Source organism: Lepidothrix coronata, unplaced genomic scaffold (genome assembly GCF_001604755.1).
Source record: "Lepidothrix coronata isolate B3197 unplaced genomic scaffold, Lepidothrix_coronata-1.0 Scaffold1, whole genome shotgun sequence".
Classification (NCBI taxonomy): Eukaryota; Metazoa; Chordata; class Aves; order Passeriformes; family Pipridae; genus Lepidothrix; species Lepidothrix coronata.
The window spans coordinates 9483195-9509575 of record NW_016690181.1 but is presented as its reverse complement, the minus strand read 5'-3'; the positions used below and the strand labels follow the sequence as shown (position 1 = coordinate 9509575).

General features: G+C 38.0%; 1 protein-coding gene across 1 annotated transcript in view; it reads left to right on the top strand.

The window, feature by feature from the left end:
- Window positions 1-26381, top strand: part of LRP5 (LDL receptor related protein 5) — a 134746-nt gene that overhangs the window by 45075 nt on the left and 63290 nt on the right. The window contains exons 4-7 of the mRNA XM_017810915.1: window positions 2324-2520; window positions 4305-4436; window positions 20150-20546; window positions 21013-21184. Coding sequence (XP_017666404.1) covers window positions 2324-2520; window positions 4305-4436; window positions 20150-20546; window positions 21013-21184 — 898 coding nt within the window. The remainder of the gene's footprint in view (window positions 1-2323; window positions 2521-4304; window positions 4437-20149; window positions 20547-21012; window positions 21185-26381) is intronic.

Sequence of the window (26381 nt, the reverse complement as noted above, 5' to 3'; positions counted from 1 at the left end):
GCAGGTTCATAGACAAAAAGAAAGATTTTCATTTAACAACATGAATGTGTTTGTCTTATCTGGGGGTGAGTGGCAGAGTGTAAGGTTTCCAGGCTGCTTCTGCGGTTATCAGACATAGATGCAAATTGTATAAACTTTACTTAGACGTATGTGTAAACCCTAAAGTTGTAATTGGCAAGTGAAATCTATTCTGCTCATTTTAAGGTAGAGAAAGGCCCCCTAAAAGGGAACAGGCCTTTGAATACACTAATTACATCAGTCTGTCCAAATTACTTTGTGATAGATCAGTGCATGTGCACCACCTCTCAAGCAGATTTCTCTTGAACCATCAATCCGATCATATTTTAGGAAAAAATAACATATTTTGCATAAAAAAAAATTGGCTCACTCCTGCATATTTTACTCAGCTGCTAGAGTATGTAAATGCATGCTTGAGGTCAGGATATTCCTGTACAGGGTGCACTCTGAAAGTTCCTTATGTCTAACTGCATGTGAACTTTTAGGCATTTTTGAATATAATAACTTGTGTAATTTTTCAGACTAGATGATAACTTTGGAAGTTGCTTCTGTTCCTTAAAAATGGAGTAAAATAAGTTTCACTCATACATGTCAATAAAAAAATCTGTAGTGTTTCGAATGCTTCCACTCTTCTCATCCCAGAATCAATTCAGAATTACTTCAGGATTCAAATAAAAAGGAAATTTTTGTTCTGTGTAGTGGATTAATTTTACTGGAGCAATCTGTGTCTTGTATCTTAGCAAGCTTCAGTTTGCAAGCACATTGGCTGGAACTATTTCAAGGGATGTAATTACAGGAGAAGGGGAGACTTGATATCTAAGAATGATGGAAATAGGGCAATACATAGTGGAAAACAGCTGTTATGATATTAGAATACAACCACTGCTGTTATTAGTCAAAAAGAAACAGCAAAGGTGAGAGTGGAAAGAAAAATTAGTGTTTATATTTATTCTATTGTGTTTTATGGTGAAAGAAGTAGTGATAAGTTGAAAGAGAAATTTTAGAAGAGTTTCAGTTTTATCTCTAGAAGAGAAAGATTGTTAATATTTTCATTTTCTTTTTTCCGCATTATCTGTGTTGTTCATGTATATGCTAATAGTTGTTTGCTATTAGGCAAAGTCAGTCTACTTTGCACTTGTCCGTGTCTGAATACATGTCAAGAATTTTGGGGGTACTTTTTTATTTCTCCCCCAACCTGGAAAAGGCAAATAAGTAACTATGCTGCTCAAAATAAAACAGAATACTTCCCCTGCCAAATGTTAGCTGGTTTTTGTTTTTCCTAAAATCCCTTCAACTGAAAAAAATTGAATGCAGATCTGAATATAGGTATAAGAAAAATAAGTTTGTTACTTTCCTTCAGGATGACACTGATACTTCAGCTTTCTCAAAGTTGTATGGTGAATAACTTAGTGCTTTGTTGTGTCATAGCACAAATGGTTTGAAAGGTGTGGGCATGCCTTTTTGTATACATAAAATGCATAATTTTTGTGAAAACTGACTATGTAGTGTTTTGACTAAGGAATTGTCAAGTATCTTTTCTCTGAGTTAATACATGTCTCCAAAACTATTGGATCTAAATTATATGAATTTATTGCAATAGGTATAAACTTGGGGATCCTGTGAAAACAGGGTAGAAACATCATGTGTTTTTTGGCTCTCAGTTCAGCTAATAACCAGTGTGAAAATATACGCATTCTCAGAAGTGTGGCTAAATGATGTCATTGAAGAAACATCTTGAAATGTTTCTGATTTGTATTAATTATAAATATTTAGCCTTAGAAAAAATATAAGTGACCCTTGCTCTACATTAGAAAAATAATCTGAAAAATATTTGTTTCTGCTGCTAAGTTAAAGAGAGGTAATTTAATGAGACTCTTAGGTAATTTCTTCCTTTGTCTGCTACAAGAAAGGACTCAGTGCAACTGAAGTTCTGGACAGAGTTGTCCTGTAATGCTTTAATTGGAGGGGCAGCATTCGGACTTATGTTTCATTGAAAAGTCAGTTGTGTTTGGGTATTTGCACAGCTCCTGAAGTTAAGGATCTTCAGCTGTCAGTGTAGAACTGAATCAGATACTTTGATGCTATGAAATCCAGTATGTTTGTGTCTTTATTGCTATGAAAGCATATAGCCTTATTTTACATTTTTCAGTTTGTTGTCACTTTTATTGCCAAGTGAATCTCTTGGTCCAGTGAATTTGTTAAAAGACGACAGCTTCTATATGAGTTTTACAAAGCCAGGTTTTCATTCTGCATGGTAACAAGTGGAAGCAATCCATTTTTAATCCTTGCTCTTTCTTTCACATAGGCAAAAAGTTGTTGAAGGTAGTCTTACTCATCCCTTTGCTCTGACGTTGTCTGGGGACACTTTGTATTGGACGGACTGGCAAACGCGCTCCATTCACGCCTGTAACAAAAGGACGGGAGAGAAAAGAAGAGAAATATTGTCTGCCCTGTATTCTCCCATGGACATCCAGGTCCTAAGTCCAGACCGGCAGCCATACTGTATGTTTTCCTTTTCCCTGAAACTTTTTGCATGACTGTTACTTACCTGTCAGGAAAAATGTTAATCAGAAAAGTGATTAGTGTGAAGTTTTAAGGTTGTGCACACTTGTGAGAGGATTGGTTGCTAAAGGTGTAAATGCTTGAATCCTGTACCTTTCTTTGAAAATTCCAACCTGAATTGGTATAAGCTCACTCACCATCCCATTTGTTAACAAAATCCAAAATCCAGTGCAGTACTTCAGGGACTTCTCTTGGTTTGGAAAATTTGAATGAGAATGATACTGATTCACCTGGCATCTTTTCAATGCCATTATTTTAAAGACAACTGAAAAAAGTGCTTACCATGACTTTTTTTTTTTAATGAGTAGAATTACCACAAAATATGTCATGTTCATATTGTACTTATAAGTCCATTTTTTGCAGTCCAGACTTGATCGTGTTAATCTTCAATATGCAGCAAATAGTTTGCGAATGTTTTAGTATGGAAGGGATTTAGTTTTGAGCTTTTAGATGAACATGTATGTTTTTTCTTGATATTGTATTATGCTACTTCAGAGGAAATCACATGTAGAGTATTCAAGTAAGGCTGCATGTGTTTTGTATGTGCATGTGATTCCCTGTGGCAGTTGGTGTAGGTTTTTTTTTTGAATGGGATTTAAAAGCAATGGTGTAGAAATGTAGCTCCGATGTAGCTCTGGGAAGAATCAGCTCTTGTCTAGGGAAGACATTCTTGCCATTTGTATTGGCTTCTTTATTTATACCAACTGTAAATTCTGCTTCCTTAAAGATAACATTTGTTATTCCAATAAAGTTTATAGGATGTGAGGAAACAGGCTTGAAAGTAAGCAAAAGGAGTTTGGAGATTATCTTGGTGATGGAACATAAGCAAGTTTTCATTGTGGTTGCTGGGTATGCACAGCACCCTGGTTTATCTCACAGCTCCAGATAAGAGTTTGTCTATGCTGAATTCTTGTCATTGCTTTTAGCTCCAAGAATGTCCCAGGCTTGGGTCATAGTATTTCTGAGTCAGTCACAAAGAAAGTATGGCGCATGGGGAAATAGCATATGCTGAAAATAGCTCAGATGCCTTTGACTTCATTAAGATCAGACTTGGATTCCTTCCTCACCCTTTTTTTCCTCTGTGACTGTCAGTGGAAGTAACCAAAGTCAAATGAGCTGTAAATTTTGTTCTTTTATGTTAAAGTAGTCCAGATGATTACTCAAACTGTAATTTTGTAGAGATCTTGCACAAGTATTTTTTTTAATAAGTGGGAATATTATCCATAATTATTTATGATTACAGTTTCATATCTTGCTGCTATTTTTCCCCATCTGAAGAGATAGGAACATTTGGTTATGTCCATCCCTCTCCTGTACACATCTCCTTCCCCACTTTTTTTCCTTTTATGTTGCTCCTCTGGATTTCTTGATGATTCAGGGATATGTCTTGCTGTAAAAGCTTTGCAAAAGAAAAAGATATTTCCGAAATGCAACACTACTGTAATGTAGGAATTGTACAAATTATTACATTTTCCTTTCTTTCATAGAACTGATCATCCCACCAACTGCTTACATCTCAGTTTAGGTACCCCTAGAAGTAGGATGCTGGGGGTGGGGAGGTGGGGAATGGTGTGGGAAATCAGACAGTTTGTGTTGTGATTCCTCTGTGTTTTAGCACTAAAGCTTGTGCCAGTTATTTGGTATCTATAATTTCTTCCTCATGGAGAAAAGAGGGCTTTAGGGCTTCCAGAAAAATGAAAATAAATCTTTTTGGTTTCTTGAAGTTCACACTCCTTGTGAAGAAAACAACGGTGGTTGCTCCCATCTGTGCCTGCTGTCTCCAAGAGACCCCTTCTACAGCTGTGCCTGTCCCACTGGTGTGCAGCTAGAAGACGATGGCAGAACATGCAAAGCAGGTAAGAGCTTGGCTTTTCTACAGTCACAGTGTTGGCTTGTTTTGGGTTCAGTGCTTCAAAGCTGAACCTTGAAGAAATGAGCTGAGAGGAGCTGCCTGATACACTGAAATGTCATTTGCATCCAAACTTCCCACCAAGCTACCAAAAATGGTGATTTTTATGAACTGAAGTAATAATCTCTTGTAGAAATCAGAGACTTTTGACTGTGTTTAGTTCTCCACAGGAATGAAGTAGTATGTGGAACCCATTGCTAAAGAATTTTATTAGAAGTAAGTTAGTGTAGGACATCTTTCCATTCAGACAGTGGACAAACTTCTGCTCCCTCCCATTCATTGTCCAGTAGAGGTCAATGATACAGAAGTGGTGGCTGAGTTGTTGAGATAACTGAGCTAGAGAAAATAATGTTCTAGGTGGCTGTTCCATGTTCCCCAGAAGAGGCTTGTGTATCACCAGTAGAAAGCTGTTTAGAGAGTAATAGCTAGAGTATATGCTTTAATTGAAAGTAAAACTAGATGCATATTTCATATCCACAGGTTGAATGAGCCTAGTGGTGTACTTTGAAAGCTTGATTCTGTCATTGATCAGGAAGCCTCTTTTAAAAGTGCATCTTACAAAAGCAGGCAATGAACAGTGATATGATGGTAGGACAGTGGGAGGCAAGGTTTTGGAGAATGTTCTGCCTAGTCTGCTGCCTGTCTCCAGTGCATTTTTGAGTTTAGTCAAATACTATGATAGTTTTCTGATGTTACTTGATTTGTCTGTGTACTAGAGCAAGCATAAAATAGATGCCTTTCATTTGTGAATTTGAATCACAATTTAAACACTGAACCTCCAGGGTTTAAGGGCCGGCTTTATTAGCTCATCCTGCTGCAATTGAAAGGCTTATAAGGTAGTCCTTGCAGCTGCTGAAAGACTTTTCTCTTTCCTCCTTCAGCTTTGGAAAGTTTCCCTTTCACAGTTTTTATAAAAACCTTGCTGAATGCTCAGGACAACCTTTTTAAACGTTCATATTGACCTTGTGTTTCTGGCTGCGGGAATGAAGGTCACCCTGCTTTTGGCATTTTATTGGATTGCACAAGCAGGAGCAACTGCTTGTACTGTGCTTTCACCTTTCCATTGTCAGGCCAGACAATCTGCCAAGGGTGTTCTGTCAAAGAGGGCAAAAAAGTGGGACGAGAACAGGAAATCTGGTTTTGCATAAGAATGTGGCCTTTTGGTTCAGTTTTATGGGTTATTTCTTTCCCAAGCTCCACATGTTTTGTTGTCCTGTCTGCCTTATGCCAACATCCATGTGCTTCTCTTTTCCATCTTATTAATTAACTCTTGGGTTGCAAAGAACTGACTTTCTGTTCTCCACAGGAGCCTTTTGTAGTAAAGTTGTAGCGGGAGCTATGGATGCAAGGATGTTGACTACCTCTTCATTTTGTTCCCTGTTGGCTTGGGCAAAAGTGCAAAAGTACAGAGTCACTTGGGCACTTGAGTTTCTTTGACTTCAGGCTTTTATGTGAATTACACAAATACTACTGAGGGTTTGTCTGCAGGAAGAAAAAGCATTCTGTTCTCAAAGTCTCTGTCCACATGGGGAGTTTACTGGTGCAAATGTAACTATATAATGTTACTGTATATATCTGTCTGAAAGAATTCTTGTACAGAAAAGCCCTGAGGCTCTTAGGCAGTTTCAGCTCTCGTAAATACTGAAGAATACATATGTGGGTAATGTTCAGGCGAGAGAGCTCTGTAGCTCTTTACAAAGGGTGTTGAATGGTAAAGGGCCTATGTAATTAACAAAACCCATGAATTTGAGGACAGGCTGTGCCAGTATTTGCCTTTCTGAGAGTTACATCTGTATGTATTGAAACTCTGAAACTTTGGATTTTTATATTTTTATTAAACATGTAACTGTTGATACGCTGGAGCCGTAACTGTTGGGTCTGTGTTAAAAGACTAGTTCATTATTCTGTAGTTTTGGCTTTTGGTGTTGATTCATTCTTGTGTTCTCTCTGTTCTAATTAGCTCTACAGTAGATATATATTAAATATATATAGATAGATAGATAGATTGCAACTGACATCAAGTATATGTTCTTCTTTGGGAATGTGTGCTTGTTTTGTGCAGGTAGATGTTTTGTATTGCTGCCCACTAGATTAACCAACAATAGTCATGCAAACAGTAGCTCTGTTTCCTTCATCTTCTCTGGAGTTTAGAGGGGAAGCTATTAATTTCTGTAAAGTCTTCCTTTTAATTTTGCATGATGTATTTTACTCTCTTATATGAAGGAAATTGCCTGATGTTACTTTAACTGCTCATTCTGTGCTGGGTGATTTCTCTGTTTCCTATACAACGTATGGCAGATGTACTTATCATAAATCAAACATTCCTGAGTGTTACACACATTTGTTGTATCTAAATTCCTCTCAAATCAAATTTAAGTCTCTATTAAGAGGAATCTTTTTGTACTTGCTTCCAGAAAAAAAAACAGACCACACCAAAACAACCCAAACCTTTCTGTGACACTGAAATCTCTTGGAGATTTAATTTTACCCTGATTTATTGTCTTTCCAATTTTTGTGCTGAGAAAGGTCATGATTCCGTTCCCTTTCTTGTAGTTGAAAGCAATATGAGACACCTTTTGGTAAGAAGGCATATGGGTGATTGAGGTATAGGTGTATTTGCATGCCATGCAAGCAATAGGTGACAAATGTGACATCAGGTGCAATTTTAATAAGTGTTTGGCAGGGGGGAAGCATTTAGTGGTAAACTGCATCAGCAGTCTTCCATTATAGCTAGATTGCTCCTGTCTTCTAGTGCTAAATCCAGGCTCTGATCTTTAACACCAGTAAGAGCCTGATGTCCATCTATATGAGATAGCCCTTCTCTGTCCATGGCCTCCGAGTTTACCAGTTTCAGAGAAATGCTTTTGGTATTTTGAAGCTTGCAGAAAAGAGTGATGCCAGGAAGTAAGGGCAGTGCCAACTGAGGTATGTTCTTTTAATATGCTATGCATTGCTCAGTGTAGATCTAAGTCGGGGGGTATCTGGACAATGTTCTTGGTCGTGTAGTTTAGTTTTAGGTGGTTCTGCAAAGAACGGGGAGTTGGACTCAATAATCCTTATGGGTCCCTTCCAACTCAAGATATTCTATGATTGTAAGTAGACTGAGCAAAACCATCTCCAGGAAGGGCAATAAAAACGTAAATGATCTTCTGCGATAGCTGAAGACAAATAATTTGGCTGCAAAACCAACAATATAGTAATGGTACCTTAGCTTCTGCTTACAATGATATTATTACTGAACTCAGAAAAAGTAAATGCCTGTGTGCTGGGGACAGATTTGTGAGCTGATGTTGTACTTGCAATGCGCAGTAATGGATTGCATCTGTCAGGGCTGCTTCCTAAAGGCTGTGCAAAAAAATTCAGCTGGTTAATATATTAAGGGTAAATATCCAAGATTACATTGACTCCTGCTAATGACTTGCTTTCAGATTTGACAGAGAGGAAAGTATAGAGCAGAAATAAAGGAAATTTGGATATATTTGCATCCCTCTGAAAAGCAGGAGGTATTAGACACTGCAGCTGAATACAGCTATAGGAAATTCTTTGGTACAGTGACAAGTGTCATTGGTCCCCTACATGACTAAATGATACTATTTTGGTTGTTAACACATCTCTTTTCTTCTGTGACTTTTGCTTCTTTCAGTTTTATTTTTTGTCAGATGTTTTATATATATTTTATACATAAACATGTATAATATTTTTTAAAGACCTTTTAAAGTTTAAATTTCTTATTCTTAAGCTAGAGATAATCTCGCGAAGATTTGATAAGTTGTGTAAAACATGATGGCAGTGGAAACTTGACCCTACTGAGATCACAGGAGAGCTCCTGTAAGTTTCTCTGGGACCAGGAAATGCATTCAAGATCCTATCTGGATATTTTTTGAAGCCCTTTAGTAACCCTAAAGTGTTTGTAGTTGTTATTTTATATTTTAAATTTCTTACATTATCATGAATGAAAGAGGATCAGCTTTATTGTCTTGGATTAAATTGACTTACGGTATGAGTGTTTTAAAAAAATGTTTATATATATATATATATACACTTAGTGTATGCTATAAATGCTTAAGGGCAGGATCTGTTAGTGTTTGTGTGTCCCATGATACCTGTGAATGGCCTGCTGATGTAGCTGGCAAGTTTGACATTGAAACAGGTACCTGAATTCTCAGTTAACTTGGTGGCTTCTTTACACCTGCAAATCTACCCTTACAGAAAAGAGGGTTTACACTGCATAAGATATGGAAATTAAACTCATACTGTACATCAGTGTGAGCAGTCCTTTAAGCCAGCATAAGAGCTGTTGCCGTATATTTAGCTTTAAGCATAGTGTGAGTCAAACTAAAAAAGTTACTCATTTTTAGAACCTTCTTTTAATTAATCAGTGGTAGGAGGTTGTTTTAAAGGAGTAACAAGGAGAATTTCTTCCCTTTTCTGCTCCCCCTCCTCCCAGTGACAGGTACTTTCTAAAAATCTGATTCCTTTCAGATATCTCTGTCCAGATGTTTAATTAGCCAGCTGCTTTTTGCAGTAGTCTTGTCCCTGGTAAGTCAGAATGTAAGTGGTCATTTGAGACATGGCACATTGACCTCAAGATACATAACATTTAAAAAAAACCCCAAACAACTGAACACCAGAGGTGCATTTCTGCAGTTGAAGGCAACAGTTATTTGCCTGAAAATGGGAGAGCTTTGGCTGTTGAGTCAATATCATGTGGTGATAGAAGCTGAAGGGTTTCTGCCAGGAAGGTGTGACAGCTGTAGTTTCTCAAAATAAACGGAGAAATTCTCTTTTCCCAAATGAAAAACAGAAAACCCACACACAATTTCATAATTGGAGAAAAATGTGCTAGCCTCAGTGTTTGAAGAGTTAACTTCTCCTGTCTATCCTTGATCCTGTTGTTGAGGCAGTTGATCAGAGTTGGCTAATATTCCCAGTGTCTTATTTCTCCTTTGCATTCTGCACATTGCAAAATAGAAAACAGTGGTTTTGGGACCTCTGGCAAATACTGCAGGAATTATACTGGGGTTTTTTATGCAGGGGATAGAAGAGTATTGGAGGAAGAAATGTTAAGGCACTTCCTTCACATCTCCTGTGTGTTTCTTGGTGCACATTATACATTTTAAAAGTTTTGTCTGAGGTTCCTTGGCTGAGCAATCATTACCTTATTACAACAACTAAGCCTCCAAGCAAGACAAGCAGGCAGACAAATACTTTCATTGTGAAGTATTTATCTCATGCGAACTAACCACGGGAGAAGGTCTCTTTGCTAAACATGTTTTCCTGATTTATAAAGAGGAACAGTATGGACTAATCCAGACCTTCTGATTAAGTAGATCAGCTGCTAATTGGAGATGAACAGCCTCTTTGCAAAAGAGAAGGGTTAGGGAGACATTTGTTATCAAGGATAATTGCTGTAGAATCAGCTCTTTCAAGTACCTGAGAAAGCTTCTGCTGGTCTTGTGTGAATAATCTAAAATAACTGTCTGAAGTCTTCTAGCACTTGGGGGGTGCTGGAAGAGAAAACTTCCATATCAGTAAATAAACTCTGATTATATTCTGGCATTGATTTGCGGCTGTATTGGGAAGCAGCACTTATGTCCTAATCCGTTTGTCACAAGATAAATAAACAAAAAGAAAACTGTATTTTACCTTATTTACTAGAAGCTTGACAGCTGACTGGATACCTGTCTCTCCCCCTTGCTTAACTCTGTGATTGAAATGCAGCTGTGGAAAACCATGGTCTTTCAATTGCAAGATACTTTTACTTCTTAGATGTCTTCTGTCCTGTGCCTGTTGTCTGACTACCATAGGGAGATGTTACTAGAAGGTGAAGGACTCTTTCTTCACTCCCTCTCTCCCTATTGCACTTCCAAAGGTGTTCTTTGGCTTATGTTGAATTGTTGAAACTGTAAGTTTGTAAGTAAAAACCGTCCAGCAATGGGTACCTGAAGAGTCCAGGAAATCTAGAGGCTACCTCTTCTGTTTCTACTCCATTTCATAAAAATTTCATGAGTGGTTTTTTCCCCTTTCATTCATGTGTAGATGTTGTTTGTTTTGAGTCTGTTTCCCCCTTGCCTTTTTTAATGTATTATGTTGATTTTATTTGATTTATATCAAAAGATTGCATTACTTTCTATTCATAGCAACTTTTATCCTTCTAAATGGGGAGTACGTTGTGTAGCGAGCAAATGAAATTGCCTCATATGGAAATGGCCTTATTTCTAATTCCATTGGATAAAAGCCATTAGAAACATACTGTAAGGAAGAAACCTGGAGGGCGTGAAGAGCATTCTTGAAGGTCTGCCATATCATCATCTAGTTCTGTTGTCAGTGGTTTTTCAGGGCTTAGTGAATGAAACTTTCTTTTCAAGCTTTGTTGGTGCCTGTTTCAAATTGATGACTACTTTCCAGGACTCTGAAACGCTGTCTAGTTAGAGTTTATTTTGTTTGTGGTTAGGGTTTGGGGGGTTTTGTGTGTGTGTGTGTATGAAGGAAAAAGGGACACTCTCCCATTTCAACACTGTTGAGTCTCTGCATTGAAGCTGGTTTTATGCTGCAGAAGAACCACACCCTGGGTCTGCACTGAAAAGGCTTATGTGTAAACTTTGTTATCTTGCATTCAGTATGTGCTAGCTACATACATAAAGTTACCAAGACCCAGTGATAACTTGTTAAGCTGCTGTAGCTTGACTGCCTCTTCAAACGTTGGGTGGTCAAGCTCTATTTTACTGCTTCAATGTAGCAACAGCGAAATTGCAGCACTCCCTAGATTTGCAAACCCTAATTTGCAAATGTTTGTATTTGTTCGTTTTGTTTTGGTGTTTTGTTTTTTCTTGATTGTGTCAGCTCAGAATTGAATTTTCTGTGGCTCCATCATACTTGGAACATAATAAATAATGCTTAAATTTCAAAGCATTTTACAGTTACCAGCCTCAGAGAGGGCTCGTGGGGTGTAAAGTATTTATTTCTCTTTGTGTAAAGGAAGACAGTGCAGAGAAATTTAATATGTTCAAGGTCTCAGTGAGTGGGAAATGTCTGCAGTTAGAAGTCAACAGAAGTTGACTTCTTTTGTAGGGATTGTAGAAAAACTGCTGCATTTCTCTTCAGTTGTTTTGTTGTTTTTTTTTTTTTTAAATGTTATGTATCTTGTTGAGTTGTAATGAATTTTTGATCAGTGTCTGTATGTATTTGAAAGTGTTACTGCCAAAACTCTGCTTAAGAGAAAGTAGGTGGTGAAATGGATGTCACTTCTAAAGTCAGTGATTCCTTACTCTGAGTCAGTGGAGTTGGATATCTCCAGCAGAGAATAGGTGCATGTAAACTTAAAAACCATGCTTTGTGAGGAAAAACCACAATCCAAAGCCTACCCTTTTTTGGTGGTAGGGATTTCTGACAGACTTTTTCTTGGCCTGTCCTTTTTCCTATGGCTTGCAATGTTACTAAGAATTCTGTGCAAAGGAATGTTCTTTTTTTTTTGTTAATAAAGAGTAGAAGCTGAGACTATGATATCCATAAGCTAATATTCAGATTTAGCACTTAACATTTCCAACTTTCTCTTCTCTTTCTTCAAATCTTTTTACATATACATATATATATATACACAGACCTCAGGCTGGGTGGCGGTGCAGGGTAAGACTTAGTTGTTCAAGTGCTTTGAGGCCTTTGGATGAAACCTGTGTATAAGGGCAGATTCTCTACTTGGTACAGTGATAGCCAGATGATTGTGCTGATCTTTGATTCTGGTTATTACCAGTGCAGTTATACTAATGCTTTTTTGAGTAAGTCTTCCTAAGAGCTAGCTATCTGATCCTCTGACAGTAGTAACTTTACAAAGCTTTGTGCTCTCAAGTATAGTACCGGGCATGTACAAACTCACAGAAGCTCCATTCTAAACTAGAATAGGGTAACTATGATTTCTGTGTTGCAACAGCTTTTTCTGGAAGAAACATTACTTTTTGCCTTAGTCAGCTGCTAATGATCTTATCAGCTGTGCAGTTTAACTAATATTCCGTTTGTGGGATCTCATTTTGGTGGCTGTATGAATGTGTCAAAACTCTGATTTGTAGGTGTTTTTCCTGGTTCAGGCAAAGTAACTGTTAGAAGTCTGCTACTCAGATAATGGAAGAAACAGTAGACAATAGCCTTTTCACTGTAACATGCAGACAGATATGATGTAATTTATGAGTTATGTAAGTGCTCTGGTATTTCCTTTCTTTGTCACAAGTGTTAGTTTTCCTTATGCCTACTTACCTTTCAATTAAATCAAGTCCTGTCTGAATGTGGCCACTCAAAACATTCTTTCAAAGAAACCTTTCCTGTTTCTATTTTGTTGGTTGCATACTCCCACTGCACACAGTCCTTGGTTTAAATTGGTAACCCTGATGTGCGTTGCATGTGCAGTGTCGAGTTAGAGAGTACATCACCAGCCTTTTGCAGCCCACCACTATCACACAGTGAGAAGCAGTGCTGTCTTCCTCTCAGACTGAAAGATAAACGAAGGCCTAACTGGGATGCATAGTGTTGTTCGTGTTGCAACTGGCTCTGTTAAGGTATCCAATGAGAATATAGAAAAAGAATTTCGATTTATTTCTAGGTATTGCCAAAGTTTGTTTAACTCCTTAAATATTACTGCTTTCTGAGGAAGTTGAAGAGCGGGAATGGGATTTTACACAGCGTTGTTGATTTAAACCTCTCACAGTTGGTTTCATTACATCATTTTTCTTGTGGTGTGAAGAGTGGCTAATACTGAACCCTTGTGCAAGATGTCATAGTTGTGGAAAGCTTATTAAAAAGCATGGCAGTGGTACCAATTTTCATAGGCTCCATATAGAATAATGAAGTTTTCTCTCAGCCCCATACTCTGGTCCCCTCTTCCCCCTTTTGCCTTACACTGAAACTTTGCCAGGTAATTCACTGTATTACAACAACCAAAAAAGTCCCATGCTTTTCTGAAAATCTTTTTAGTTTATCAGGACTGCTGAAATACTGCTGTACTCAAATAGCTTGTAAAGGAGTTGCCTTTAAAGCAGTCAAAGTGCTTTTAACACACTCTTTAAAAAAAAGTGTCTACCATTTTGTTCTTTGGAGAAGAGCTAAAAGCTTTCCCATTTTTACAGTTTATCTGATTTTCTCCCCACAAATATAGAGATTTCTGAAATTGCTTGTGATGAGACTGAGTCTATACGTGCAGATACATGCACATGCATGTACATAAAGCTGGGCGATGAGTCCCACAGTAGATTGTTGTTCTAGCCTAATTAACAGACAGACAAATGGGAAAGGAATAGCATGGCATTTTCTGACAAAGATTAGCAGAGACAGCCACTGAAGTCTACGTGTTTAGGTTGGGTGAATAAATTGGAACATTTGTTACTGTATTATAGATGTCTTGTTACTTTTCAAATGTGAAGGGGACTAATGGAAGAATAAAAAAAGCCCTTGTCAAGGTGGTGAGATGGCCTATTTTGCTTCTGTCAGCTCTGACTGGAGTTAATTTTGCAAATAGAATATAGTCACCATTTCCAGCACTGAAGCATGAATTTTTAATAACAAGAGCACAAACCAACCAAAGCAAAGCAAAGACAATATCCTAGCAGAGATATTAAAAATATTGATTACTGGATATGGGAGGAAAGCATCACGTGTAAGTGAAACAAAAGGCTCTTAACCCGTTTCTATAGGATTTATTGGTGGCAAATAGAACATATAGTCTTCAGGGATTGAGAATAAGTGCCTTGAGCAGTATTATTTTTTTTTCTGTTCTATTTTTTTTTTTTTAGTTTGTTTCTTTTTTGAAATTCAGATATTGCTCTGATGCCTCATCCCTGGAAGTGTTCAAGGCCAGGTTGGAGACCCTGAGTAAACTGATCTAGTGGGTGGCATTCCTGCCTATGGCAAAGGGGTTGGAAGTAGATGATCTTTAAGGTCCCTTCCAACGCAAACCATTCTATGATTCTGTCTTAACTGGAACAGTTCATCAGCTTTTATGGATATTAGACATACTGAAAATTTCTTTTGAAGATCTGCAGAAACCTTGTGCTGAATTAAAAAGAGTAGAGAAAATAAATAGTTCAAAGTTTAAACCAGTTGAAAAAAACAAAACCATTTTAATTTGTGTATTTTAAAATGCTTTCTGAATTGAAACTTTAGAGGGACTTAGTTCCTTCTGGTTTTCTGGTCTATGATTTGCATAGCAAACTTTGCATAAGCTTTTTGCTGAAGTGTTTGGTTGCTGCAATTGTGATGTTGGAATAGCTTGCATTCCCCGCTCCCCCCAAAAAAGGCTTTTGTTCATTGTGTGGTGTTATATATGGCCATGTTGTAACACTTAGCAATTTTGCTGGGAATCTCTTAATCATGTGGTTAGAAAAGTGACTGCAGTGAGAGAGGATTTTGAAGATGATGTTAATTAAATATATACCATAGCACTTTAGCACTAGCTGTAATGTATTAGGCAGGTTCTAGGATATCTAGGATAACATTAGGCAAGTCACAGCATAACACTTCTGTAGCCTTGAAAACATTCCTACCAACATTAATAATCAAAATACCTCCATGATACAGATAAAACTAATGAGCCAGACAAGCGTGTTTGTCCAGGTTTTTAAACAGAACCAATGTAAAGTTCTCATCTCTTTGTGATGTGCTCAGAGCCTGCTGCCAACTCTTTTTCTCTAGCAGAAATTTGTTAATGGAGTCAGATATAGTTATAACTAACACTGTAATTTTAAACTACATTGTAATAAAAGATGGGGGATTTTGCACCTATCAAATTACCCACTATAATGATCTTTTACCAGCTTTCAAGCAGGTCATGTAACGTAGTGATATACACTGCGGTAACGTTTTCCATTTTTTAACATTCAAGGATGCATGTCTGTCAAGGGTCTTGTTGTGTAATATTTGACTTAATGTTAAACATCTCTACAGTGGAAGTTGCCAAGAAGCCAGAACTTTAAATGGTAGCTCATTTCCCTTATTATTTCTTTTTCCCTTAAGTCTCAGTTAGAGGTATGTTAGAAATTACCAAGAGGCATCCAGTTCAACCACCAATAAAATGTCCCAGTTGTCAACTGAAGTGAAGATTTTGTTATTAGTGGTGGTTTTGTTGGTTGGTTGGTCAGCAGAGAGAAGCTTTCTTCTCTCTGTTCATTTTTAGCCATGTATGTCCATGGGACAGAGTTGAGGTTGGGAATATTTCTACAATAGTGTCTGCCTGCAGAAGAAGTCAGAGCAGCTGAATGTGTCAGAAATAGGTTGTTTTCTTCTGTTTTCAGGAAGGTTGTAGTCATGATGTAGTTGATCCATGGTGTTTGAGCTGTCCCGTTCCTGGTCAAAATACTGCTTGGTATGCAAATAAATGTGTGGTCTTATGTACAGGTGAACATATGACAGAGCTGAGATAAAGCTGAGTCTAATTATTGCTGCTGTGAGGAAGTGTAGACTGTTTTGGTATTAATTATGAATTTTAGCGGGTGTTAAGAGTGTCTTTCAAACAATTGTCTCATTAGCATCTCTAGACTCTGGGCCTTAGACTGCCAGTTCCATCCTCTGTCTCTGACCTTGTTCACAGTGAACCAAGGTGAAGCTGCAATCCCTTGTGTGAAGAGACAAAACATATACAGTTGATTCTTATCTGTTTGTTCCCATGCAATGAGGTTTGTAATGTTGATAGTCCTAGAAATACATGTAATATTGGTAGTTGCTGTGTTGTCAGTTGCTAGGCATGTATTTGATGACCCTCTGCTTCAAACTACTTGTACTTCAATATTAAGATTGATTGCAGACATATAAATATAGTAGAAATTTAGAAGTTAAGATGGATATGAACCTGAGTGCTGTGGGTGTCTGAACAGCTGCCGTGCTGTTTCTTGACTATTAACCAGCTCTGTTGGACCCCTCTTTTCTCTAGGACATGTTCCCATGGGATTCTTCCAAGAAGGTCCCCAAAGAGGCTAAAGTTAGCTTTCATCAGGACCTTATTCATGGCCTTGCTTCTTCATTGCAAGATCCTGTACTGCACCATCTTGTCACTGCAGCCAAGGCTGCCCCCAGCATTCACATCCCCAGACAGTCCTTCCTTATTAGTACAAGGTCCAGCAGCCCACCTCTACTCAATGATCTCTCCACCACCTGTATCAAAAAGTTGTCATTAAATCTCTGCAGGAACCTCCTGGACTGTGTGTGCCTGGGTGTGTTGTTCCTCCAGCAGAGATTAGGGTGGCTGAAGTCTCCCATGAGAACCAGGACCTGTGACTCTGAGGCTCCTTTCAGCTGTCTGTAAAAGACTTCATCCACCTCCTCCTCCTGATCAGGTGTTCTGGAACAAACACCCACAACAATGTCACCCTTGCCTAGTCTGCCCTTTAATCCTAACCTGTAAAGTCTCAACTCGCTCATCATTCTCCCCGAGACAGAACTCTGTGCATTCCAGGTCTTACATAAAGGGCAACTCTACCACCTCACCTTCCTGGCCTGTCTTTTTAAATATATAATTCAAAACTCTTCTGTATTTGTAGAGCACTTAGATGACCAGACACATCCCCCTTTCCATGTTGAGTTTTGAGGCCTGAATTTTTACTTAAGTTGGACTAAACAGGAGTTTTTATTTTGACTCCCACAATTGAAATATTTCAGAAACATAGAAGCTAGATATAAAACCTCATTACATGAGGTATTTGGTTCTGCTGTAGTTGCTGTGCTGCTGTAGCTTCCTCTCTGACCTCTGCAGTTGCAGGTCTGTGTCCTGGTTTATAGGTGCTCTCTCTAACAGTGATTTTCCCCCCCCTTTGACTGTTAGGGTGTAATTCTAATTTGCATTAGAAAATCAAATGTTTTCTGTGTGTTTAAGTAAATGGGTAGGACCTTTGGAAAATTTTTCCTGTAAAGAGGCTATCTGGTGGTGGATAATAATACTGTTGGAGGTAATATGGAGGTAATAGTAATTAAGATATAATATGCCATGAATTGCTTTTCATTTCTACCATTGTGAAGCTAACACACTCTGGATAAACCAGTGTCTGGTGACACTGTAAGTTCTTCAAAAATAGTAATGTTGGAATAAAACAAGCACGTGTAATACTTAGCACCATGGAAATCGATACCAGCTAGGAACTTGTAAGAAAATGTCAACACAAACACGTTAATGAAACAGAAGAGATCTAAAACCCTTTCTAGTCGCACAGTCTCCATAAAGACACTGGTTTTAACACTGCAGAGATCAGTTTTGACTACAACTGATTTTGAAGATCCTCCCTTTCTGCACAGAGTTGATTCTCTCCATATTATCTAGGTTTTAACCTGTTTTCTAATCCAGAGATGTCATCATAGCCCCGAGACTACTGTTCCTGGGGTAATCCTTGATGGAGAGAGTGAGAACAGTATCACAGAGTATGGACTGCTTTTGTTTCCAAATGGCTTTTTAAAATAGCTGTGGGGGAACTGTCTCACATTTGATGTACTCTAAAATAGTTACCATGAAGTAGTTAACAGTGTCACCTTTTTTTTGTGCTGTTTGCCATTATAGATAGTTAATTTTTCAAAGATGATTTGTTGAAATCTGCATCTAGCAAAGAAGTATGGTAGAAGAGGAGGAGCTTTATATTGGATTTGTGTCCACCATGGTGTTTAAGAAAATGATTAATTGATTTTTCACTGTCCAGGAATTAAACCAACATTTTAAAATATCATTTTAAATATCAAAAAGTGGTTTAGATATCCCATTGTTTTTATTTAGTAAAGGTTCTAAAATCCAGGACATTCATAAAGCTTTTGAAAACGAATATTTTTGCTAGTAATACCTTCTATGGATTGCTGAGGCATGTTGTTCCCTCAATAGAAAGGTTACTAGTTTTGCTATGTCCAGAAGAGAGCAGAAGTTTCAAGCATAAGAAACACTCTTCCTGAAAACCTGTTTTTATTTTGCAACCTTTGAAGTTAGAAAATGTGTTTTGTGGACAGGTGGTAGATGTCTCTCTTACTTTGCTGCCACAAATGTATGGGCTTTAACTCCTCCCTTTTCTCCATGGGGTTTGTGAGCCTTGAGTTGTTGTTTTTCTCCATCAAGCCTTCCCTCAAAGTTTGTTGGTGCAAATGATGTTGTAGTTATCAAACCTTGTCAGCTGACACTGATTGGAAGAATCATTCTTGCTGGAGTCCCTCCCTGTGCCAGCACAAGTGTTTGTGGAGCTCTGCCGGTCTGGTTGTTAACTTGGGCTGATGGATTTATTTCTGTTGAGTTAGTTTTTGTTTGGATCAGCTCTTTACTGTGGTTTGCAACACACACCCATGCTGTGCTTGCATGTGAGAGGGGGAGATAGAGGAGTGAGAAAAAGCAGCCCATGTCAAGGAGAAAAGCAGCACTACTTCATTCAGGAGCTGATTCTTGAGGTAGTTCAAAGTGTTTGGGTGATGTTACAACACTGCTCTTCTAGATCCTTTCCTGCATTATACACTTGCAGGCTGAGCACTATTTCTTTTCAGAGCTTCTGAGATATTATTTGGAGACTAAGCTCTGATTTCCAAACCCAAAAGCAAATAGCACAGTCCAGCATCCATTGTTAATGTGAATTTGGTTTTCATGTGCAATAGATTCAACTTCTGAGCCTCCAGAACTCCATAAGCATATCTGGGTGTGAAATATTTATAGAAGAGTATTCTCATGAGGCTTTAAATTTCTGTTATTCCTAGGGGGCTCAAAAGATATGTCCCATGATAGCCATTTTCATTCAATCTGGGCTGTTGGTGGGAACTGGAAGTTGCCGCCCTCTACAGGTGTTTGCTGGTCTGGATGAAATGCAACAAAGTACTTCTATTCAGGTTTCCAGTTTTGGAGTGTTGCCAAACAATAAAAACTTCTTGTCAGTTTTCAAGCTACACAGCATCAATTTAATAACAGAGCAGGAAAAAAACACATATTGCTCTTTTTGTACATGCATGGGTGAGCATGGGGAAATTTTGTTAAGCAACTGGATGTTTACTGTGCGTCCTTCTTTTGTACTAATAAAAGAAGCTGCCACTTCATTGTCAGACAACACTGAAGATGCCATTTGTCCTTGAAATTTACTCTAAGTTGTTGTTTGGCACCATTTCCAAAGCAGTGGAACTTTGCAGCGGGGAGGAAGAATAGAGGAGAGAAAAGAACAGCAATCCCATTGCCTTAGAATTAGATTTGCATCAACTTTGGCCAGATGATAAATACTTGTTGTGGTTGTAACTTCTTTCTTGTTGGGCTGTCTGGAACAAATCATTAATGTAATTTGTTTACAAAATACTTGAGTCTTCTGTAAGCCCTTTTCATTTATTATGCAGGGTGTGTGTGTGAAAACTGTCTAATGCACTGATACAGCTAGTGGGGAACTTGGCTGAGCAATTCTGTGTAACATGATGAAATGTTTGGACCTACACTCACCAATTCATTTATTTATTTATTTATTTATTAGATTCTAGATAGAGATTGCTATAACCCATATTAGATTAGAAGAACAGGAGAAAGATGCTGTCATCTAAAATATAGACAAGTCTATATTTTAATGAAAGTTTGATGTCTTTATTTAAGGAAATCTCTTTATATAGTGACAGTAGTAGTTCACACCCTGCTGTGCTCTATTGAAATTTTCACATCAGTAGCAATGGAAGTGATACCGTGAATGGTTTTCTCCCCAGGTGCTGAAGAAGTCTTGCTGCTCGCTAGAAGAACTGACTTGAGAAGGATTTCCCTGGACACACCGGATTTCACTGACATTATTCTGCAGATAGACAATATCAGACATGCAATTGCCATAGACTATGATCCTGTGGAAGGCTACATCTACTGGACTGATGATGATGTCCGGGCAATTCGTCGGGCCTACCTTGATGGTGCTGGAGCACAAACTCTGGTAACCACAGAAATCAACCATCCAGATGGTATTGCTGTGGACTGGGTGGCGAGGAACCTGTACTGGACTGATACTGGAACAGACCGCATTGAAGTGACCCGGTTGAATGGGACATCAAGAAAGATACTTATCTCAGAAAACCTGGATGAACCTCGGGCCATAGTGCTCAATCCTGTCATGGGGTAAGTTTTGTGTTTATTGATAGCCCTGTGGTAGGCCTTTAGATCCAGTTTATGGTCTCCTGAAACTGAAAACTTATAAATTGGGGGGTGGTGTGTGTGCTGTTTGTCAAATATTGTGGAAATAACTGATTTTTCCTTTGCTTTATCCCTGTAATACTGTGCATATAAAAGATGACTTCTAAACAGAGTGTTGTTCAATGAACCTATACATTGGGTGTTAGGTTGAATTTTATTTTCTCTACATCTTCACTGTTATCCTTACTAGGAAAGAATTGGACCACCACACATTTTCAATAGTTTATTTAGTGCTCAAACTTTATATTGTTGTTACTGATCACAGTTTGAGTTGGCTTGTTTGCTGCTGTTGGGGAAGGAGAAAGAAAGTTCTTTGAAAAGCAAGACAAATCTTGACACGTTTTTGTCTTGTATGTTGAGTGCGTTAACTGTTTCCCCTCTTCTTTTACAGCTACATGTATTGGACAGACTGGGGTGAAAGTCCAAAGATAGAGTGTGCTTATTTGGATGGCTCAGAAAGGCGAGTTCTGGTGAATACGTCCCTTGGTTGGCCCAATGGCTTGGCACTGGATCTTGAAAAAAACAAGCTTTATTGGGGAGATGCAAAAACAGATAAAATTGAGGTGAGTAATAGAGCCATACTTGGGTGCATTTGTAGAAACCAAGTACTGTTCTCATGTGTAGCTTTATTTCTTGGATACATTTATCTTTTTTTGGAGGAGTCTTTTGTTTCATTAATATTAACATGATATTTAGCATAACAAGACATATTTGAGAAGAAAGGAAGTACATTAATGTGGTTTAGAAAACCTCTGCAAGAAATGTTATATTTGTTATGTCTACATTGCTCCAAGTGTAATTTAATTGCTTGAAATCTCAGGTTTTACCTGAGGCTTTTGCAACAAATTGGGACACTTGGGTAAAATCTGTTTAAAAGGTGTTTTGACTTGTCTGTGGTGCTTGGAACTACTATCTAAAATTGCTGCATGCATAAGACTTGATGCAAAGTTCATGTACAGGAGCAGGTGGATGTGGGAGCCCTAGGGAGCCATATTTCAGGATGTTAATGATTATATGATGTCCAGATTTGTGGACAAGAAGTAATTTTTAATGTACTGCCTGCTTTGTAAACTATGGCATTATGTGCCTGAATTTGAAGAGGGAATTTTTTACTTTGGTCATGGCTGGTGAAATTGATTGAGTTTTTATGTTGTTTGAGGCAGTAGCATATGCAGCATTTTTAGATAAATAATTTAGATAAATACATTTTGAGGAATGACTGTGCTTTCTAAAGGTTTTGCCCTCAGGAAGAGGGGAAACAAGACTGTCTGCTAGCTCCAGAAATTTAACTTCAGTGTTTGGCAGTAGCTAATACTGGGCTTGATGGTCCTGTCTCCCCTTACCTTTCAGCCTGCAGGACAGGGAACATTGCAGATGCCACCTTTTATATCTGGGACCAAAGCTGTGCCATGTGTTTCTTGGGGTTAGGTTAGGCAATCTGTTCAGTTTCTCACTTCACTGTAAGGCAGCAAAGCCAGTGATACTGTTTAGTTTAACATCAAAGTTTAGGAAAATCAGAGAACCCAAAGCAAGGACTTTTTATTCACTCTGTTTTTGTTTTGCTTATTATACTTCCTTTTTTTGATTCTCTTCTATTTGCAAAAAACAGAAGAGAGTGGTTCACTTTGTCTTGCAAACAGAAGGTACGCTTTAGATGAAGTGAAATGTGACATCTGTAACTAATGTTGATTCCTACATATTGTGCAACCTCAATTTAATTGCTAGCACAAAGAATGAAATTGCCATGCTCCTAGCAATGGATTCCACATTTTCTTAGATTAAAACAGGTGTAAATATTCTTATTTTAATATTCTCCCCTCTATTTTTCCATTTTTGCACTTTTTCTCCTTATGCTTGGAGTTTACTTTTGGTAACTATCACAGACTCCTTCTGAGACTGTATTTACAAATAACTCAGTAGACCCATTTAGGATCAAAAATAATGGGGAAAAAAAAGGTGTGTTTGCTCACTGTTATGAAGTGTGCTGTGAAAGGGTCTGTTGTGATCTGTTCTGGAGTGGCATGAGTTAAAATGGCACTGGCATGTTATTAGTAGAAATGAATGTGTATTGCAGAACTTCCATTAAAAAACAAATTTTCATTTTCATTTTGGAATATGTGCCAGTCACATTTGTATATTCTGCTCACTTGGGAAGGAGCTGTGTGACTAACAGTCGCTGACACAGCTAGATACTGGTCAGTTTGAGGTTGGTTTCTAATAGAGCTTCCTTTTGTTAATACTCCTCTACAAGATGAAAAAAGTGTGCTAAGAAAATATTTTAAAATAGAAGCAATCCAATGGATTGTATTTCACGTTTATTACTCCTTTTGCTCTATTTATAGCCTAACAGTCCTTTTCTTCAGGATTTGTGTTTGGTAGGTTCTGTCAATACTCTAGATTTTCACAGTAAACCATAGTTTGTACTACTCTGATGGCCCCAGTACACACAAAACATCACTGTAGGGTGTGTGAGGTGGGGCATTTCCACTTTCACTTGGTGCTGAAATTATTCAGCATAAACTCATTTTCTCATGCTTGTGTTCTTTTGCGAAGAACATGCCATTTAAGTGGCTCACCAATGCAGTTGATGTGTCAGTGATTTGTTCTGTATGTATGTTGTGTGTATGTTGCATCCACAGCTTGTCAGAAACAAAAATCAGCTGACTGCAAGTCAAGGATACACATGTTTTATACCGTAGTTGACCAGGCTGGGTATTGAGATTTTTCTTTTTCCGGGTAAGCACCTAAAAGTGCCTTGAAGCATGTTACTGGATGAATTTAGTTTATGGTAGCACCTAAAACCAGCGTGAGTGGGATAGTAGATAGTAGAGCTATAACTCTATTTTGTAACTCATTAGGTAGCAATAAAAAAAAAGCTGATAATGTTTTGGGTGGTTTACTCTCTTGCTACACTATGAGAAGGGGGTTCTTGCTTCACCTAAAATGACATTCAGATTTGTGCTGAGTGCTCCTGAAGAAGGAAGTCTTCAAACAACTGTTCAGCCCTTACAGAGTTCAGAAGGTTTCACTCTGCAGCTGCACTCTCCTGCAGAAGGCAAAGAAGGTGCTGCCTTGTCTGTGCTGAAGATGAGACCCCAAAGAGCTGTTAGATGGTAATGAGAGGGACAGTGGCTGAGCTGGTATATTGCTCTGCATTGGAGCAGTTGACTCTTAAGCTGCATTCTTTACTCCCATAGCCTTCTTTTCACAGCAGTCAGTTTCTCTCGGGCTTTTGCAGAGCTGTCACTTGACAGTTTTCTCATCCAAAAACCACAGCCCCAGATTTCCAGAAGAAATTGGAAATTTTCCAGAGACCAAAGATCTGCAAAATGTGTAAGGTAAATGAGAAAATTGCCATCTCCACTGTTTTCCTTTATCCCATCTACTTTCACCTGCCTCAAAATGTCACAGCTCACTGTGTAGGTATTGCAAAATAGAATAAAGTGAAACCATTATCTCCACTAGTGTGCAGAGCACAGTTGATCTTAAAGCCCATCAGGAAAGAAGTAATATTAAGACTGATGTTCGACAATGTAAAAAGTGCACTCTTGGAGGCTTTTCTGTAGCTTTCTGACAAACTGCTTCTAGGTGAGAATTGCTTTCATCACATAGCATGCCTTCAAATGCTTTTCATATAGAACAAAACAAGAGTGGATATAGCTTGTGCATATTTGTGTGTATCTGCTTGGTATTCTGCTCTGGTTTCTGGTGTTTTAGATCTGCAGAGAGTCATCTTACTCTCACTGGGAAGGCCTGTTCATATATAAACTTCTTAAGCAGTGTCTGAACTTTATACAGCTTGGAAATTTGATAAGCTTAAGACATCTGTCCTATTCTTCCTGGACCTTGGGTTTGAAATATACTGTAAATATCTTTGGGTTGGTTGGTTGGTTGGTTTCTTTCGGGGGTGGTTTGGTTTTGTTTTGGTAACACATTTTGACACTACTTTTGGGTGTGCTCTTCCACAGTTAGAAAATATGCTGCAGAGCTGTTGAGGGTACACCAAGCATCATCCTGTACCAGGAGGTTGTGTTTTACTTGTGCGTGTAGCGCTTCACGGAGTGAAAACAGCGGTTAACCTTTCCTGTCAAAACCCCTTTTCTAACCTTCCCATCTGCACCATTCAGCTGCAACACAAAGGGCCCAGTCACTTTGCAAGCAGTTTGCATCCTGAAGAAACCACTTGGCAAGGCTTGTCAAAATTTTGCGTGACAGGAGCCTACGGGGCTTTCACTGCAAATTTGGCACCCTGTGGTAACATTATTCCCAGGTTTTAAATTATTTTTTTTTAATTAGTTTGACAAAGTGTATGGCAATGAAAAATAGATAGCAACTTTTGAGTTGTGTCTGTCAAAATCATAGCTTCAGCTACAAGTAAGGGACATGCATTAATCCAGCTGAACTCTGGTTTTTACTGACAGAGTTACTTTCCAGGAACAAACAGCAGATTAATAAGGATTACAGGGTTCCAGCAGAGAGAGAAGCAAAGACCCACGTGTATAGTTTCCTAATTCTCCTTAAAAAAAATTCTGTGGTAAGCCAAGTTTTCCCATGTATTATTTCTTCAGTGTATTTCCTTAAAGTGCCTCAGGTATAATTGCATAATGAGCAATTATGAAATTTTCAGATGCCTGTTATTATGTATGCATTCTACTTAAGCTTGTGCAATATTCTTGGAATAAATGTTCGGCAGACTATCCCTTCTGGCAGCTTCCCCTCCTCTCCCTCCTCCCCTTCCCCTCTGTTGACAAATGTCCTTCATTTGTTTTTTTGTGGAAGTTTCATAATCACATACAGTAATTCTTTGCAAGTTTATGGGATGTTTAAAGTGCAAGTCAGCACCTGATGACAATCTTGGAGTTCACTGAAATTTTTTACCAAGGTGCAGTTATGTGGGCTGTCCTTGAAATTTAAGGAAACAGACTTTACAGTTGTTGATTACATTATGCATAAATAGTGTAAAAGGACATTTGGAACAGTTTGCACCTTAAATAGGAGTAGGATTTGTAGAATCAGTTGTACCGGGGAAAAAATTAACAATCAAACTAATTTAAGGCTGCTAGTTCTAAACAAGTCGAGGTATACTTTCCATATTACATTTTATTTTCCAGTCGTTTGACCTAAAAAATGCAATATTTAGGTCATACATGAGACATTTTCTCATAACCAACACATTTTTGTATGTGTGTTTCTTTGCATTGGGATTTTTCACCAAAGAATTTTAAAAACTGTGTAGTGTCATAAACTACTTGGAAGATATTGTGGACTGATTTATTGAAACAGGCAAATCTCATAGGGAGAAAAACTAATTTAAATTTATTGCTACATGCTAATTAGATATAAAAATCTCAAAGCATTATTTATCTATAAATATAACTGTATTTCAGAAGACCGAATTTATACTTATATTAACGTAAATAATCCCCACACTGCATATTTATATAGTAATATATATGAGAACAGAAAAGTTAAATGGATATAGAAATAAGAAATACAGGATCCCCGAGACTGAAAGAATGGATCTAAGATCTTAAATTGTTGCAAGCAGGCAGGTGCATTAATTAGTCAGTTCAACTGATGATAATGAGGGAGCCTTAAATTCAGTGATTTTTGTTTTAAACTTCTCAGTGACATTCGATTTTATTTAGAATCATGGCAAAGAAATGCCAGCTAATGTAATTGTTAGAAATGTTATTAATTGAAGGGTATACTGTGGTCCTTAGATGAATGATACATGTACTTTTTACTATATCTGATGCT